Source organism: Amphimedon queenslandica, unplaced genomic scaffold (genome assembly GCF_000090795.2).
Source record: "Amphimedon queenslandica unplaced genomic scaffold, v1.1 AMPQUscaffold_13491, whole genome shotgun sequence".
Lineage (NCBI taxonomy): Eukaryota > Metazoa > Porifera > Demospongiae > Haplosclerida > Niphatidae > Amphimedon > Amphimedon queenslandica.
This window is the reverse complement of record NW_003546273.1, coordinates 42,750-62,238: the sequence shown is the minus strand read 5'-3', so window position 1 is coordinate 62,238 and position 19,489 is coordinate 42,750. Positions and strand designations below refer to the sequence as shown.

General features: G+C 36.8%; 2 protein-coding genes across 2 annotated transcripts in view; both read left to right on the top strand.

Moving 5' to 3' along the window:
• Positions 1 to 3,578: 3,578 nt before the first annotated feature.
• On the top strand, positions 3,579 to 6,576 carry LOC109580446 (deleted in malignant brain tumors 1 protein-like). Its single transcript, XM_019993596.1, has 9 exons — positions 3,579 to 3,725; positions 3,836 to 4,003; positions 4,051 to 4,221; positions 4,424 to 4,597; positions 4,981 to 5,157; positions 5,295 to 5,462; positions 5,785 to 5,961; positions 6,195 to 6,408; positions 6,459 to 6,576. The coding sequence occupies exons 1-9, from the start codon at positions 3,662 to 3,664 to the stop codon at positions 6,544 to 6,546; spliced, it is 1,401 nt and encodes a 466-aa protein (XP_019849155.1). The 5' UTR covers positions 3,579 to 3,661; the 3' UTR covers positions 6,547 to 6,576.
• Positions 6,577 to 6,863: 287 nt separating this feature from the next.
• Positions 6,864 to 19,489, top strand: part of LOC100639096 (uncharacterized) — a 42,173-nt gene continuing 29,547 nt past the window's right edge. The window contains exons 1-14 of the mRNA XM_019993592.1: positions 6,864 to 6,961; positions 7,012 to 7,172; positions 7,636 to 7,779; positions 8,742 to 8,903; positions 10,856 to 11,182; positions 12,376 to 12,543; positions 13,578 to 13,736; positions 14,097 to 14,282; positions 16,808 to 16,969; positions 17,156 to 17,306; positions 17,627 to 17,790; positions 18,118 to 18,291; positions 18,638 to 18,805; positions 19,039 to 19,215. Of these exons, the coding sequence (XP_019849151.1) occupies positions 7,094 to 7,172; positions 7,636 to 7,779; positions 8,742 to 8,903; positions 10,856 to 11,182; positions 12,376 to 12,543; positions 13,578 to 13,736; positions 14,097 to 14,282; positions 16,808 to 16,969; positions 17,156 to 17,306; positions 17,627 to 17,790; positions 18,118 to 18,291; positions 18,638 to 18,805; positions 19,039 to 19,215 (2,221 nt within the window). The 5' untranslated portion in view covers positions 6,864 to 6,961; positions 7,012 to 7,093. The remainder of the gene's footprint in view (positions 6,962 to 7,011; positions 7,173 to 7,635; positions 7,780 to 8,741; positions 8,904 to 10,855; positions 11,183 to 12,375; positions 12,544 to 13,577; positions 13,737 to 14,096; positions 14,283 to 16,807; positions 16,970 to 17,155; positions 17,307 to 17,626; positions 17,791 to 18,117; positions 18,292 to 18,637; positions 18,806 to 19,038; positions 19,216 to 19,489) is intronic.

Below are 19,489 nucleotides of genomic sequence, written 5' to 3'. Positions count from 1 at the left end.
ATGCAGAGCAGCTCAGAACTTGTGACTTGCATGCAAGGAAATTTTATAGCTTGCTCTTCTAACTTTATTAGCAGTGAAGAATCTCAGTTGTAACTTTAATAAGTATAATTTAATTTTTACTATGATATTTTCAAGCACAGTACTTTTAGACTCTCTTTTCTCTGATGAGCCATTTGAAGTGCTTTTATATTCTGTCATTCAACCATAATTAATAAAAACTTGAAGATTTATGTGTGTTTTCTTGAATTTTCTCTGCTGATGAAGTGTCTTGACAAGAGATCAGTCCTATGTTGCTGCAAGTAAGATTGGCTAAGGTAGGTGCCATTTTAATTTCATTGCAACCACACCCACATCAATGAAAATATTTCATTAGAATGCTACCGCATTAGATCATTGATTTTTAAATAGATATTGTGCACACATGGGGTGTGACCAGAATAGGCGTGACCAGAATAGGCGTGACTGGAGACGTACGTACATACATACATACATACATACATACATACGGAGGGAGGGAGGGAGACTTCGCCTGAGTGGGGCGAGCTTATGCTCGCCCCAATAACTTTTAATTAACTGTTAATAACTCATTAAAAATGGGTGGACTCCTTGATGTGCCAACAGCAACTCTTCCTGAGACAAAGAGAGAGGAAGATGGCTATGTACTCATCTCCAACACACCCGAGAGCACCCTCTTCTTTAATCCAGAGACTAGCTTCATGCTTTCTTTTGGTATAGACAGACAGACTCACCCATCCTTCAAAGACAGGTCACTGGGCAACACTGTAAAACTAGATGCACTAGAACTAACATATTCCTTCATAAAAGAGTACAAATTGAGGGAATTCGAGGTCAATTGTGCCTCGGATCACGAGGAAAACTGTACCCACGCTGGCATTAGGAGACGACTGGAAGAGGGCGTGACTAAAGTCGGAGAAGAAGGTCTTTTTGTCGTATTTTTTGGCGGCCATGGGATCAATGATTCAAATAAGGAATGGGCACTGGCTCCGTCTGATTTCGATCACACATCTAAAACGTGTCTCACTTCGGCCATGCTAAACGAGTGTTTCCAATCGACCAAATGCAAAGCGAAGCATATTCTGATTATACTCGACTGCTGTTACTCTGGAATCATGGCTAGCGATATTACGAGAGACCTGACTCTAAATAACGCCCCAAGTTTTTCAAACGTGTACGTAGTTGCAGCCGGGACTGATAGAGAGAGCTCTCTAGCAGTGGGCACTCTTAGACATTCTATATTCTCGTACTTTTTAAAATACGCTCTAGTCCAGAAAAATTCGCCAAGGACTTTGATACCTTCCGGCTCCTTGCCGTTGCGTGAGGTTTTCGAAGAATGCAAGTCGTGTTGTAACGCTCTTTCCTCTCTGATCCTCTCAATTGATAAAGATACTCAGGACCTAGTCCTTGACAAGATGACGCCCTCTCTTAGCTACTTCAACCCACTCATTAGTGAAGGATTAGAAGAGGAAGGGGTGGAGGAAGTTGATGCTGGTTCAGCTGTACGACTCTCCTTTGTCATGGAGCTCATGAGAAAACACAGCTGCAGGCCAAACCCTAAGCTACACACAAAGTCATTTGAATGGCTACGCTCTATGGTACAATGGTCACCTTGTCCATTGTCTGTATTGGATGAGAAAGGCTTGCTTGAGGATTCAAGTGATAATGGCCGAGTGCTTAAAGCTGTCATATCACTCATCATGAAGTCAATAGCTTTGATTGAGTATATGCACAATAAGGACAATGTAGGCCATCCCTTTACGTTTCTCATTGCTTTTGTTCACGTTGTGGCAACTATTGATGTTGTCCATCCGCTCCTACCGATTGAGATTGACCACCTGTCGGAGGCCTGCTCCTTGTATTGTAATACTCAGAAGAAATACGGAGTTGATGATACCCGAATGCAAGCGTTGCTCAAAGACATGAAGGAAATGAAAGACTCGCAAAACTCGTCGTAATTTCAATTTCTATTTTTGTTTGTGACAACGGATGCTGCATTATTCGAATTGCAAGCATGGTCTCGTTTTATATACATGCCTCGTGCAATGGATATTATAATATATGAGTATTTTTCTAATGTCTTACATTATTTTAATGGACAATTACATGTGTACATGTAATTGTGTGTGTGTGTGAATGTGTGAAATCAATTAACGATATGTACCTCTACATGAATACATTAATAAAAGAAAAGATGAATTATTTTATTATTAAGCGACTATCATTTTAATCAAGTCCAGATGTCACTGTACATTTCATTGTATAATGTTGCCTGTTTTGTACTATAGTGATATTTTGCTGTTCACTTCAATTAATTATTAGTTTTTTTTATTGGCTAATAATAATTAATAAATTGGATGAGTATAAAATAGCTGGAGAACAAAGGCTGAGAATAGTGAGCTCTTTTGACCCAGGTTGGAGCAATAGAAGCATGTCGAGGTGCAGCTGTAGGAGTTTCAAACCTTTAGATGATCAGCTAGCTGCTTTAGCTGTCAGTAACTGTTGGTAAGGGACTGTATGCATGCTCTGTGATATCAGCTCTTTCATAATTAATAGACTACACGTATAGGGACTTATGTTGCTTTATAAATAGCTATATGGGCTATTCTTTCCTCGTTGGCTTGTTCCCCTGAGTTCAGTACAGTCTAAATGCTAGAAGACCTATCAAGATGATATTGCTAGGGTGCTCAGTTGTTTTAAAAGTATGACCTTTTTCTTAACAGACTAATGGTAGTAGCATTTATTGTCATTTTTAGGATTTGACTCTACTCTGTAAAGTGGAAGAACAAAGTTCAAGATTGTTTTGAAGGAGCTGAAGCAGAGACAAGTTGCTTGGTACTTTCAGTATGCAAGTAATGTAAAGCCAGAGCCAGTAGTGCAACTCGTGTGGCTTCATTACATTGAAAATGCATTGTGTAGCTCTGGCCAAATCCACAGCCAAGCATGTAGTACAATGACCCTTTCAAATCTATACTATACATGTGGAATATGCCTTGTAGTATGTGAGTAGTAGTAGCCAATACTCACGAATTGTGACCTCTCTATTTTCGTTAATGCATCCAAGACTCTTCAGTTGAAAAGTAAATCAGGCTAGTTTGCTCATCCTCCTCTTTTTCCCCATAATGACACACTGGCTTGGTATTTTTAGAACCAGTGATGGTTTTCCCAAGCATGTTGACAAAAGGAAGAAACATCCACACATCTAATGAATAATGTATATCATCACTTGGTCCAATGGGCATAGCCCATTCATTCCTTTCATTTTCATTTTATAGGCTATACTCTACAGCTACAAGGCTGCATGAGTTACAGTGTGTCGGAGCCGGAGGTTCCGGAGAAAGATAAAAGCCCATGCAGGCATTGGAATGACATAAACCGGTTGTACTGGTTTGTTCCATTGTTTGGTGCAATGGCTTAGCCTCCGGGACCTTGGACCTCGACACACAGTGCCATGCAAGAAATGACCTTATTTGGACATATCTATGACATAATAGCTGTGTAATTAATATCAAAACATTTTTATAAGATAAACCTTCTTTTCCTGTAGTAGTAGTTATCTTTTTTATAGCACTGCCTAATTTTTTCTACTCTATAGCTCTTTCTCTTTCTCTCTCCCTTTTACTTTCTTTATTCTTTGTCATAAGACATGTTAGTTCTCATCATTGGCTGGCTTCTGATTATCAATCAAACTTTCTTGGCACTAGCTGAAAGTAAGCTATGCACTAACATACACACACTCACCATCATGGCTAAATATACAATAACTATTATAATTATATGAAATCACTGAAGCTCTCTCTCTCTCAATCTCTTTCTAAAGGTGTAGGTGATTTGAGATTAGTCCATGAGAGGAAAGCAAATGCAAGTTATGAAGGAAGAATAGAAGTGTACTATGACAATAGCTGGGTGGCTATCAATGACAAGCAATGGTCTAAGAATGATGCTATGGTGGCTTGTAGGCAGCTTGGCTATGAAACTGGGAAAATAGGTAAGAAGGAGATTTGGAAGTGTATGACTATGTTCTCTTATATGCAGTTCCAATCGCCACTCGTGGTGGATATTATGGAGTTGGGAATGGAAGTATTGGGATTACTGACTTAGACTGTACAGGAAATGAGACCTTGCTATTGAGCTGTCCCTATACTGTGGACCAGGGGTACACTTACAAGCATTATGCTGATGGAGGACTGAGATGTGTGCCTAAATGTTAGTATAAACATACTAAAAAAACATGCTGATTATAAATTTCCTGTATATACATAGAGCTTTAAAATAGAAGTATATACAACAGCTTATTGTATGGAATTTTATCATTGCTGCAGCATTTATTTTTGTTATCATTAATTGTTATTATCTTAAGTCCCTTGTATTCCAGAATGCCTAAATAAATATTCTATTTCCTCTGTAGCTTTTAATCAATCAACATGTGAAACCGGTGATGTACGTTTGGTAAATGAGTCAACAAGTAATCTTGGCAGGGTTGATGTTTGCATCGGAAATGAGTGGGGGACTATTTCCCGCACAAACTTTGATCATACTGAAGCTAGAGTAATATGCCGCCAGCTTGGATACTACGACGAATGTGAGTATATTGAAGCACTATATTATACTGAAGCATAGTGAGGAAGCATCACATGATATTTTATATGCCAATTTATGTACACACACACACACTCACGGGATATCTGTGCATGCAACAATAATGATTACGTGTCTAATTAAAGATATAGCCTAGTGTATGTATGCATGTAAGATGTCCAATAATACTTTCCTTACTCGTATGTCTGTATGTCATACAACACAACAATAGGCCTACAGCATGGCTTAAGGGCTGAGTCCTTAATGTTTTACATTCTACTAGTTATGTGTCTAATTGACTGTCAAAAGAAATTTTAAATTGAAGTCATTTGTGGGCTGTCGGTTATCATAGCCCATTCATCCAGCAGAATTTTTGTTATTTTTTAGTTGCCCAAAATAGAGATAGAGGGTTTGAATTAGGGCTGAACACAAGTCCTGTACTATTGAGTAGAGTCAGTTGCATTGGGACAGAATCAAGGATCCTGGACTGCAACTACAATGGTCCTTCATCAGCTGACAGGCATAACAAAGACACTGGTGCCTTTTGTTTTGACAAGCCACCAAGTAAATATAGTACATTTCCATATTTAACTTGTGCTCTAATGGGAAATGGATGTTCACTTTCAGAATGTTGTTTAATCTTGCTATCAGCAGTGCAATCCATTAAAAAGGAATAGGTATGATTTTTAGAGTTTTTTTAGGTCCAGAGAATTGTCAGTTTGGTAAGATACGTCTTGTAAATGGTACAAAAGAAGGAGAAGGAAGAGTTGAACTGTGTATTGCTGGACTATGGGGAACAATAACTGATGATTCATTTGGTACAAATGATGCTAAAGTTGTGTGCAGGCAACTTGGATATAGTACTGAGAGTAAGACGTGCTTTCATACATTGATAAACAAAGTTGTGCATGTGTGTCTGCAATCATGTACTCATCAATATCTGTAGTAAATAGTCTAGAAATTACAATTTCTTTTAAACAAAGACCTCTTTGTCAAGAATTTATAAAATATTGGCATCATGTTTGGAGTTCATAATGTTATTTTAGTACTTTAAAAAAACAAATTTAAAACTGCTAATTAGGCATCAGTATTACTCATGAATAGAATTACTATTTTGCAGTAAAGAAATGTGCTATACTATACTTCATCTATTATATTTGATGCATTGAAATTCCCCCCCTTTTCATGCAGACCCAATTGTTTACAAAAATGCTCATTTTGGAAAAGGTTCTGGATACATTTATTTGGATAATCTAAAATGCAGTGGAACAGAAGAAAAAGTACTAAACTGTGGATACGTAACTACTGTTGGTGCTGACACTCATGATGAAGATGTTGGAGTCAAGTGTCAGGTAACAAACGTTACAAGTAAGTCAATCCTTATGGTCATAATCAGTTCAAGTGCCAATGTAACATGCATAATGGCATGATAAAAGATGCAAATGAAAAGTGAGAAATGTTTTGTAGCTATTTTAGACCAGGCTGCATATGCCAAATTCCAAATTTAAATTTGTTTTTTTAAACTCAGTGATTAATTTGAATTGAAATTAAATCAGAAGCTGGACTAATGCTAATATTAGAATTGTACTTCTCTATTACAGGTATGATGGACATTACCAGTTCAACCCTGACGGTAGCATCAACTAAAGTATTGATGACTACCAATGCAATGACGATTGTGAGACCAATGCCTACAATTAGATCAACAGAACAAGTTGATTCTAATGATGACCTTATTAGGAATTGGCTCATTGCTGCCGGTGCTACTGTCATTGCACTTGTAGCATTAACAACGCTAACTATCATTGCGGCACAGTGAGGAATATAAAATACTATAATTTTTGTGATGTATTATTAATTTTTAGTTACATTGTAAAGAAAAGAAGGATTTATTCAGGCATTGCACAGTTTAGCAGTAGGGATTTTGATGAAAATCAAGTTATCCTCCAGTAGAAATTAAAAAGCCAGCAAACAACAGTTCATTAATAATAATAATATCTTATTATTAAAAGTTATTAATAAATATTAATTAATCGTAATGCGTGACACGTGGGTCCACATTTTCAACGTCATTTTGATTTTGATGATTCATGTCATGAGTAGTTGACGCAGGTTTCCTGTATTTGCAATCAACTTCTGGAGAGACTTCACCACTTCTCTGACTAATCTCATACCGGAAGTTTTCCAAAAGGCCAAGTATTTATACCGTAAAAATTCTAATTAACGAATGTGACTACTGGAATATATAAATTAGTGCTCTCCGGTTCATGTTCACATGTGCTTGCCCGCAGCAACTGAAGGGCTTGTATTTTAGCAGAGCTTTAGGTCTGCTTTGGTTTGTTGCTTAACAGTAGCAGGGCAATCAGAGGTAAGAGCGTTGGTTTCCTAACTATTTTATACACAAATCCTTCTCTCCAGCTCTGCTGTAGTGTTCTACTACTCTTTTCTTGATAGACAAGGGAAGGTCCAGGCTGAAAGTCTGGCTTCTTGTTTTTCTGCAATGTTTCAAACAACGCCAGCTATTCTTTTGGGAATAGCTCTCCTATTCACTGCTGTTTCAGTCACTCCAGTATCTGCTGGTAAGGCACTACAGTGGGATTTGTATGTACAGTAACTGGACGTACACTCTCTGTCTTGTTTACCTACTCCTGCTGAGCTTTTATTATTTTAAACCTTTTCTCTGTTTTCTTTTTTTTAAAGCATAACCCATTTCAGTTGACATAATTAAACAATATTAATATTAGTAGCAGTAATAGTATTTTTAAAAGTTATTTTGCAATAGCATTTACATCTGCTAATCATTATGTATCGTCACATGCTAAATATTGTCCATAGCAATTCAGCTATGTTATCCAAAGTTGCAGAATGAAGTACCTTTATATTATATGCCTGCAATCGATTGCATATCTGCCTGAGTGCCTGTTACTAGTCATTCACATGCTAATTTTTGCATTGATTTGTAATGCAGTAAGTGTCGCGGTATATATATATCAACTTTTTCCCATTTAATTTTATTTATGTTTTGTATTTTCATTGTTGCAGGTTCGTGTCAAGGGAACGGCATAACAGTTTGCTGTACTCCTGACAATTGCCCACAACAGATATCTCCCGATGGTTGCTACTGTGACACCACTTGCCACCAACATGGAGATTGCTGTGATGATATTGATGAAGTCTGCCCCACAGGTAAATAGCATTTAAATAAATGTGATTCCTGCTACTGTAGCATAATAATTATAATAAAGTTTATGCACACACACCCACACTCATCTTTTCTCTTAATGTATTAAAACCTTAAGTGTGATGTGTTTTTTACAAAAATGATTGCATTTATTTTTTAGCATGCGTACATGTTCAATAGTTTACAACAGTTCAGCGATTGTTGACTTAATATTGTGTACTTCTTAAAGGAGAGATTTCCAAAAAAGCACAGAAACAACATACACACACTCACACTGAGAAGCAATTAATAATGATTAATAGACCTTACTAAATAAAGTGAAACTTTTTTGGTTGAGGTGTGAGCTCGGCCAAGTGCTAAGTAGTGCCAGGTTAAGGTGACATTTGCTATGTGATTGTAAGTCACACTCGCTTATAAGGAAGTAAAAATAACTCTTATTTCACTCCCATAATTGCTTCTCTGAGCCCTTGCATTTATAGACACCCGCATCTAATCAGAATCTTAATCTTTTAAAGATTATCCATGGAAAGGGGCTGGTTCTTGTTGTTATAGTCAGTAGTAAGTAGGCAAGTCTTATTCTGCTCTGATTATCCAGTGTGGTCTACTTTTATGATTTCTTCTCATTAAGTGCAGTATGTAATTTATACCTATAAAGTCTTTCTACAAGGGGCTAAGCAAATTGTGCTTCAATTTCTGCCTATTGTGCTGTTAGGCATTGTCCCAAATGTCATCCTATTATCCTTTGAAATGAATTCATTTATGCTCATATTTCAATCTTTACTTAAATATCAACTATCAAGTTACATAAACATGCATATGTTATAATTGCAATAAAAATAATGCAAATGTTTCCAGTGACTTTGAAAATAGAATAACCTAAGTCATGTGGGCACTAAGCAGCTGTGTTATTATGTATATGTACTTATAAATATGATATAATAACACTAATTATTATTGTATTATTTAGAATCCTGTACCGATGGTGCTGTAAGGTTATCCGGTGGTTCCAATGCACAGGAAGGAAGAGTTGAAGTCTGCCTTGATGGGAAATGGGGGACAGTATGTCACCAGAAATGGAGCAATGCAGACGCTCGTGTTGTATGTAGACAGTTGAACCAATCCTATACTGGTAAGTAACACATGTATTTCTAGTGCATGTACATGTACATGTATATCAGTATTACTATGCACATTACACGTGTTGTTCATTATTATGTACAATGTGCTTGACCTTAGAAAATGAACATTAATTGTCTAATGCATAATGTAATAGCTAGGGCATATCTAATACATGTACATGTTTAGTGTATTTTTATTTCGTTCCAAGAGCTCCATGTACAACTAGCACTATTTTACTATAGTTCCAAGAACTAAAATCTATAGCTTACACTGTAGTACTAGAACTAAATTGGAACTGGTGTCTTAGTACTAAACTAAATTTACCAGTCTGGAACTAGAGCAATAAATGAGTATATTAGTATATTTTATTTCCATCTCTTTCAGTACAATATGAAGCTACTGTACTATATGCATTGTGAATACAATAGCTTTAAAGTATTAGTATTGTTATTTATTAACAGCATGGAGTGGCTCTATTATGCAGTGATTCAACAACCTTTTGTGTCATTTAAAAGTGTGTGGGTGAGACATGGTAAATAGTAACGTAAAGAAAATTTAATTTTAATGTCAATTGTATGTGTGTGCGTGACTGTGTGGGCTATAGACACGCTAACGAGTAATGGGTGTGTATTGAATAAGTATACATAATGGAGTGTTTGTTTCTTTATTAAGGACACCATTGGGCTCACACTACCTGTCCTTAATACATGTACAGTGTAGCCTCTTTATTAAGGACACCATTGGGCCCACAATACCTGTCCTTAATACATGTACAGTGTAGCCTTTTTATTAAGGACACCATTGGGCCCACACTACCTGTCCTTAATACATGTACAGTGTAGCCTCTTTATTAAGGACACCATTGGGCCCACATTACCTGTCCTTAATACAGAGGGTCCTCATTTCAGAGGTGCTTTTGTGTAGGTTTGTACCAATTGGGACATTACAAAATGTCCTCATTATGAAGGTGTTCTTAATGAGGCTATGGTTCATTGTGTGTGTGTATGTATTGAATGGTTTGATATGTCTATCTTATCAAAGCCAAATAGTTAAACTTACTTTACCACTGCTTGCAGTCAAATATCAACAATCAGAGGATCTTTCCTGTGGCCTTTTTGTTTTGAAAGGTCTTTCATTGAAGCATATCTCTTGCATACATGTATAAATAATGATGAAAAACTTTGTAATTATTTATTTTCATTGTTTGCATAATAATTATAATAGTAATAATAATGATACTGATATGAAAATGCTGTATGCTATATCACTTTACAATGAGAACACTGCCTATACAAAAGTACCTCTGAAATGAGGACACCTCTGTATTAAGGACAGGTAGTGTGGGCCCAATGGTGTCCTTAATAAAGAGGCTACACTGTACATGTATTAAGGACAGGTAGTGTGGGGCCAATGGTGTCCTTAATAAAGAGGCTACGCTATAATTTAATATGCTCGGCCATTATTGTACTTTTAAAGATATGATACGGGAAACGAACCAGCCAAAACATACTAACACGATAGCATATTAATGCACTATAGCTGTGGGTGGACAATGATGTAGTACTTAATGGGGTGAAGTGGTGTACTTCAATTAGGTATAAACAAGAATGACTTGTCCTAATACAAAACAATAGCATTGTAACATTTGCGAACAGGAATTAAGACAACAGGCCTAAATAATCATTCATCAAAACAAGTGCACACACACACACCACACACACACATGCACTTGCTTGTAAGTATTGGACCAATATTAGATAATTATTTTTAAATATAAGATAAATGTAGGATGAATTGGGAGCTTTAAAGTTAAACTTGTATTTACATGTACATGTACTTATTATTATAATTATTGTTATTTATTTGTGTATTACTTAATTGCATTATTATTATTATTAATGTTGTTATAATTGTTTATTTGTATTTTAAATTACAATACATTCCTTCTTATTCCTTTTACAGGAGCAGCTGGCGTGAGGAATGCTCGCTTCTCTCAAGGAGACGGGCCCATTCACATGACGTCCGTCAACTGCACCGGATCTGAATCCTCCATTTTTGACTGCAACTTTGACAACGAGACAATCGGCTGTAACCACGGGATGGACTCTGGCGTCATCTGCAGTCGAGCTACTTGTGACGATGGAGAGGTTCGATTGGCCAACGGGTTCTTTTCGTCTCAGGGAAGAGTTGAAGTTTGTCTCGGAGGTACTTGGGGTACCGTCTGTGATAATGCTTGGGACAGGCTTGACGCTGTTGTTGTATGCCAGCAGCTGAATATGAGTACTGACCGTAAGTCCATGGTGGGAGGGACAGAAAGACACTCCTTATATTGCATACTTCCATTTAACGGACAGCACCTAGTGTACCAATTACATTCCTTACTGTATAGATAAAATAACCTCCACATAAAGGACACATTTGTCCCAAAGTGTCTGTTAATACACAGTGGCTACTGGCTACACCATTGTTTCCCCCAAAGCATGCTAAGTGAGCTAAACAGCATGAGCTTCATGAGCTGACAAGTACTACAATACAGTACATGGCATTTGGAGCAACTTTTAAAATTCCTAAAAAATCCAATTGTGATTGGAATCAGCTCAAACTTTCTACACAACATAAGCACATGTATATGTATCAGAAAAAAAATTAATAAAATGGAAAATTCTCTCCTAGTGATTTTTCTTGAAATACCCTGTACTATAGTACAGGGTCTTTGGGCCGATTTTTGAACAACTTTTAAATCCACTGACAAGGCACTATACCAAAGTCAAGTGGGAAACCCTGGGTTACACTAGTACACTGATGTGATGTGGTGATAGTGCATGATGTAAAATGATTATCAGCTTTGCCTTGTTTATCTCATTCCCTATACAAATCATTTTTATAATTCATGTAAGCATGCCTGTATAGTATGTATACAATGTACCTATCTACATCTATAATGTACTAAATTAATTAGAGACATTTCTGAGTAGCACTTGGGCCACCTTGCAAACTTGCTAGTCAAAACTAGCAGTCAGACTAAGAGTGGATAGACAATACTGACAATACTCCAGTTCATAATAATATCACTGTTTATGTGAATGAACAATAGAGAGCTCTAGCCAACATTATGTCCAGTCACTGATGGAGTTAATTAGTAGCTGGGTGGCTTCACCAAGGTACCATTGCTAAGCAACTAGTAGTAATTAAGTTAATCTTGTTATACCTAATACATATGGAGAGATAGATAGCTGAGGTTTATATAGTATTACACCCACTTTACTTTCACACAAGCTTTAAGAGTATTAAACCTTTTGAAGTTCATATGTTCATGTATATGTCTTTATACGTAAAGTGTACTTGTAATCTTATTATTAATATATATGGAGAGATAGGAGAGTTATATACAGCATAATCAGTATTATACCCACTTACTGTCACGCAAGCTTTAAGAGTAATAAGTTTTATATGTACATGTCTTTATATGTACTTGTTTTTAGGTGTTCTTTCTGTTGGGAGAGCTCACTTCGGTTCGGGTAAAAGTGCCATCAACATGAATGATGTTCAGTGCAAAGGAACCGAGAGCAGACTCATTGACTGCAAGTACAATGAGAACAGCGACTGTACTCATGCTGAAGATGCTGGAGTGTTCTGTGGTATTAGATTAGGTAAGGAGGGAGGGAGGGAGAGAGAGAGGGAGGGAGGCAGAGAGGGAGAGAGGGAGGGAGGCAGAGAGGGAGGCAGAGAGAGAGAGAGGGAGAGAGGGAGGGAGGCAGAGAGGGAGAGAGGGAGGGAGGCAGAGAGGGAGGCAGAGAGAGAGAGAGGGAGAGAGGGAGGGAGGCAGAGAGAGAGGTGATCCACATGTACATTATGCACTTAAATGTGCATGTACATTTATACAGTATAACCTGCTATTCTGGACACTCTAAAATAAGAACACCTCTATAATCAGGATAGGTAGTATCAGTCCCAATACAATAATATGTGATGAAGCAATAGGGGTTGCTGCTATATGCTTGCCCAGAACTGTCAACTAATTAATGTCTGTCACATAATCATCACTTTACACATTGTACTTCAATCTGATTGGACACTAGATGCTACCATGCTTTCTCTCATGATTCTAGAACATTCTAAATGTATGATGTATATAATATATATATATATATATATATATGAGTAGAGAGTTGCCATTTTTTGACAAGATAATTTCTAAAAGAACACAGTCAGCCTCTCGGTGATGCGACAATATACAAGTTCAATGCACATGTACAGTACTCTAGTACATGCTTGGTAATGCCACATGAGTAATTGCATTAACTAATGTTTGAGTGTGGAATGGCAATAGGATTCTCTCAATGTTTTAGAAGTCTTATAGCTTAATCAGCATGCTTTGTTTCTTATACTACGTTTGCACTAAAGGAGTGGGCCAAACCTTGCTGAACCAGGCTGAGCTGGCCTTGCTGTACTAACCATGCTGGCCTGGTTTGGCCCAGTTCACTTCAGCTCAGTTTGGTTACTGTTTACACTATCAAATGAAATTGTGCTGACCCACTTTAAACAGGGCTGGCTCAGTTAAAGAAGCTAGTGTAAATGTAGTATTATTAATCATATTATACATGTACATGCACACTATAAAGACAATAATAATAATAATACTCTTATTGTTATTTTATTTATTTATTTATTTTATTTGATGCAGGCTGTATTGATGGTACTGTCAGACTAGCTAATGGCTCTAATGCTACTGAAGGACGTGTTGAAATATGTGTTGGGTCCTCATGGAGGACAGTCTGTGATGACGGTTGGGACAGATATGCTGCTAGTGTAGTCTGTAGACAATTGGGGTATCCTTCAGCAGGTGTGTACATGTACATGTATATAGTGTATGGTTGATACTGTTGTGTATTGACTGGAGAGTTTTACAGTGAATTTGATATATACAGTAGGAGATTGTACAATCCTTGCAACTAGAGTTTTAGTAGGTTTATCAGTGGTTGATTTATTATTGAGGATAAAAACTAAGTGGCTGTTACTTCCTTATAAGGAAGGCAAAGTAAATTTCCAATTTTACTCTTGTTGCAAAGACAGTGCAATCTCCTGCACATGTACGGTACATGTAGTGACAGTTTTTTTCTATTAATGTACACTCCTTGCTTTAAAATCACCTTTTACCCCTCCCTCCCTCCCTCCCTCCCTCCCTCCCTCCCTCTGTCTTCAGGTGCCCTAGCATTCAATGGTTCAATGTTTGGTCCTGGTGACTCCTCTTATGAGATACTCTATACCCAGGTCACTTGTACTGGGCATGAGACCAACTTAAGAGGGTGTGGCTTTATGACTCCGAACTCGTCCGATTCAAAGTGCACTCATGCTAGGGACGCTGGTGTGAGGTGTCTCCCTGGACTTGGTAAGGGAAATGATTATTAGTAACGTGTTTTATCTAACGTACTACTGTACATGTACATGTATGCATGTATATTTTTGTACACTGACCTACATGTACATGTACATGTATTTCTTTTTTAAATGATGCTACAGATGTTGAGGGTTACTGAGGATGTTAGTTGATTAGAAGCTGAGGCTTCTAATCAACTATCCTAGTGTATATCCAGTAACATGAAACAGCTGTAGTTTATCTGGTTTGGTACTGTATTTATGAAAGGCACTGTCCTCTAACTACCTGACTTGGCAGTTTTGATGGCACTTCTAACTACTCCTGCTGTGGTCTCCACTATATAATGTATTATTATTAGGCCAGTAGTTTTATACAGAATGGGCTGTCCCCTAGTTTTTTTTTCAATTGAAACCTAGCTAATATACTAGTATACTAGAATTTTACTTGTGCACTAAAGGTCATCTTATTCTAATACATTTACATGTGCATCTGTAACTGTAATTGTATATGTATTTATCAGTGAAGGTTCTTGTTGATTTTATTATTCCAGTGAAATTGGGCCCTTAAACTATTAATTAGTGAAATGTTGTAATTGGATCTAACCTCTTATGTAAACTAAAGACTTTTTGCTGCATGTACATGCATCAGTACATGTATGATTACATCCAGTTGAGTAATTTGACTGTCTTATCTCATTCATAATACTGGCCACCTGTTCCATATATCAGAGAGGTTCCCTTAGTCACCAGGTGCAGTTTAGGTAGTGTATTCTAGTGAAGGACAGAGAGAGAGGAAGGGAAGGTATACAGTCAGCAGTGACTTTTAGTGTGTGGGTGTGTGTACATAAGCTTACATCTTAAAGTATTTTTATAATGTATGTTTTGTACTGTTTAATTTGCATCTAACACATTAAAGAAATTAAAAGAAGTTTTCTGTCTATTCATATGCATGTACATGTATGCATCTAACACATAAAATAAATATATATTTTTTTAATTCATATCCATGTACATGTACGTGTATGGATGTTTCAAGTTTTTTGATTGACACATGAAGATTTGTAATGCACATACATGTACATGTACAATGTGTTTCCCAGTACCTTCGCATGATATACACATGTACATGATGCACATTGTACATTGCATTGTTAGGTCTAGAAAAATTTTGGGAGACAAATCTAACTAAAATGGGAGACTACATGTAGGCTAAATAATAGAAACCAAAAGCTGAAAAATGAGAGATGTAAGGATACCTAGACCAAATATGAGAGACCAAAAGTCTCCTAAACTCCTTCTAGATCAATAACAGTCCATGTACTATGATTGCTACTAGTGAGAGAGAGGGCATGTAGTTTTAAAGGAAGTCTTATGTGAATCACTGTAATAGCTAATGGAGGACTGAGCAGATGGTGTAGCTAGTGTAGTTAATAGTCTGCTGTGGGTAACAAGAGTATGATTTGGTGGTCAGTTACTCACTGATAGTTATGGTTTCACTTATAGTAATGGCTAGCCATCACAGCTCTACTTATCCTTAGTATAGGCCCTGTATGTACATGTATATGTACACATGCATTTACTCTCTAGTGCTTAATGTTATTCAGGGCTGTTTGATGTGATTAATTATCCTTAAATGGGATTACTATAATGTGTTTTGTTCACCTCACCCACCCTCTCTCACGCTCCATGCACTTACTACAATCGCCATAATTATATAATAACGATAATTGTAATGGCAGCTAATGCAATTATAGTAATAATGTAATTTTAATGCTCGGGCCTTTGTTCATTAGTACTGCACTAATTTACTTAAGCTTCTTCTCCCCCTCTCTTTTTATTTCTTTTGTTATTCTGCCCATTATATTTCCCTCTCCCTTTCACATTGGGTACCTTGTTTGTTTAGCTCTTAAGCCAAAAGCCTCTAGGCAACATGCAACATGTTTCTGGCAACTTTTGTGGTTACTTTGATCTTGTGTCCAAGAATAGAAATCTGTTCTATTCTTGGAACAAGTTGATTACAAAAGTTTAAAGTAACCACCAAAGTTGCTAGCAGTATGTTGGGCTTAACTGATTGATCCATGCCTTTTTGTTGCACCTATACTGCTGGTATAATACAAAATGCTCTACATCTACAAAATGGCTGCATAAGCCTGGTTTCCACAAAGCCTTACAACAGCCTGCACTGTTGCAACAATCATGAAGATAGAAATCAGGTCTATTTCTACAACAGCTGTGCCCTAACCACAGCTTACTAGTACATAATATTATAGTATAATAGTCATGATCATTTATAGTACCTTAGATCAGGAAATTATTGTGGTAGAAAATTTTTGTGTTTTAAAATTATACTGTGATTTAATTTTTACTAAATAAGACTCTGTCATGTATTACTGAATGTGGCATGTAATTATATGGGTAATCTAATTTTTGAGAAATTCTAATCCAGTAAAATTAAAATCACAGTAAAAATTTCCAGATAAACGGTATTATTTTTTTGCTTTCTTCGTCCTAATTTCTCCCCTTCACTTTTCTATAAAGGTGAGTGCACAGCTGGGAGTGTTCGACTGGTAGAAGGTGCTGATGAGTATGAGGGTCGTGTTGAAGTCTGTCTCTTTGAGAGATGGGGTACTGTCTGTGATCACAGCTGGTCCACTCCTCATGCCGAAGTTGTTTGCCGCCAATTAGGACTACCCACACTTGGTAAGAACACGTACAATTTTAATTTATATGTACAGTGTACGTGTCTGTATTGCATTTGTAAATTTTTACTTAACATATTCAGTAAATTATTATGGTCTTTTTTCATTTTGCCTTCTCTCTCTCTCTCTCTCTCTCTCTTTCTCTCTCTCTCCCTCTCTCTCTCTCTCTCCTCTTCTTTATTCACAGGTGCTACTGCTTATTCTGGTGCTTATTTTGGTATTGGTGCAGGCCCTATACACATTGATGATGCTGTCTGTACTGGAGATGAGACCAATATCACACAATGTACCTTCACATCTAATGACAACTGTCTACATCTTAATGATGCTGGAGTCAGGTAGAGAGGGGGAGAGAGAGAGGGGGAGGGAGAGAGAGGGAGAGGGAGGGGGGAGAGGAAGAGAAAACTTATAACTACCTACAGTCACCTATGCATTACAACCTCCACAAATAATCTTAATTTGTTTGATAAGGTCACAAGATTATGAATACGGTCACAAGGTCACACTAATTACAAATACGTGTGCCTGCATGCCTACTACGATATACAGTACATCTTATGAACAATAGTATGGACATGCAGTGCTGTAGCGTTAATTGACTCAGCATGACTTCTTGTTATGACTAGACTCTTTCTCCCTCCCTCCCTCTTATCTCCAGGTGTCCCTGTGTTCATGGTGATGTACGTCTTGTTGATGGTCCCACTAAAATGGAGGGACGTGTTGAGATATGTATTGATGGAGTCTGGGGTACCATCACTGATGACGGTTGGGACAGTTTTGATGCCAATGTGGTCTGTAGACAACTCGGTTTCATGGGAAACGGTGAGGACTTTAATCATGCATGTGTACACATGTACATGTATGCACATTAAAAATACATTATTATTATTATTATACTGATCCTTGTATTATACATTAAATAATCAATAATTATACTATAATCTCAAGCACATTGCATTTCAGGTCCTACCTAATTAATAATTAATTTTAACCCTAAAAACTAACAGAAAACTAAAACCCTAAGCCTACAAAACCTAAGAAAGTATCCTAAACCTAAGAAACTATAGTAATATCATTATCATTCATGATGATGGCATCTTCTAGTATTGCATTATTGTACTGATCTCTTTTATTTTCATTCATCCATAGTGTCCTTCCCAAAGCTTTATGCTGCCTATGGTAGAGGTGTTGGTCCCATACACATGACTATTGTTACCTGCTTTGGGTCCGAGTCACGTCTCATTGACTGTCGATTCAATCCAAACACTAGAAGTGAATCGCATGCTGAAGATGCTGGAGTTGCATGCTACAATGGAACAACTAGTGAGAATATTATAAATTAACCTTTATTAGTATAGTTGCATGTACATTGTATTTTGATAATAGCTATATTTGGCCTATTTTTGCAGTACATGTGCATCTAGTTATAATTTGTGCAGTGAATGTTTCTAACTATTTTTAATACTTGCTAAATGCTATAAGAAAGGTACATGTACATGTAACTTTAATCTGAAAAACTAACTTAAAAGTTTCCCTTAAAAGTTATCTTTATTTTAAAGATTAACATCTATTGCTTTGCTTCCTTAATGCTTTACATGTGCATGTACATTCATCTAGTACATTAATTTTGTCTGGTAGTAATTATTAATTATTATATTTTTTTGTGTAGCCGATAGCTCAGTGTGTGAGACTGGTGAGATAAGACTAGCTAATGGTTTCTCTACTACTGATGGTCGTGTTGAAGTCTGTTCTAATGGAGTCTGGGGCTCTGTCTGTTATGCTTTGTGGGACTCCTTTGATTCGTCTGTTGTCTGTAGCACACTGGGATACGCTAAAAGTAATGGAGTCTGAGAAGAGAATTGCTGTATTTTATAATCAAGATTAAAAATAATTAAGAATTACAAATAAGTAATATTAGAAATAATCAATTAAAGATTAAAAATAAGAATTTACAGGGATTTATTATGTATTAATTCTTACATGTATTTTTATGTTAAAAATTTTTTTCTATCGCTATAGTTTACTTTATTAGTATTTTACATGTAAATATTATTTTTATTTTTATTTTAGTTGGTGAGGCTTATTTTGCTGGTTTCACTCGTCGCCCTGGACCTGGTACAGGGCCGGTACTGATGAGTGTTGTCAGTTGCCTAAGGAGCTCCAACTCTTTGTTTGATTGCTATTATACCGGAGCTCTCATTGGCTGCAATCATTTTACTGACGTTGGAGTAAGGTGCTTTAATAGAGGTAAAGAATGAGAGAGAGAGAGAGACAGACTAATTACTATATACCGTGTGCGTTCAAATTTTTGAGTGTGTGAAATTTTGCGTTTTGAATAAAGTGTGCTCAAAAGTTAATATTCGTGTGAACTAATTTTTATGTTCTGGCCATAGTCTACATACAATAGAATGGCATTAGAGGTGGTTTAAATTTTGTGGATTTAAGGTGAGCACGAAAATAACGAAATTTAATGCACCTCGAAAATTAAGACACATACGGTAGTAACGGTACTTATTTAATT

Excerpts from the sequence above, each read along its gene's own strand:
- LOC109580446 (XM_019993596.1), top strand. The coding sequence starts at position 3,662 with ATGTTAGTTCTCATCATTGGCTGGCTTCTGATTATCAATCAAACTTTC. Across the intron at positions 3,726-3,835 it reads TTTCTTGGCACTAGCTGAAA|GTGTAGGTGATTTGAGATTA; the intron begins GTAAGCTATGCA and ends CTCTTTCTAAAG. Across the intron at positions 5,463-5,784 it reads ACTTGGATATAGTACTGAGA|ACCCAATTGTTTACAAAAAT; the intron begins GTAAGACGTGCT and ends CTTTTCATGCAG.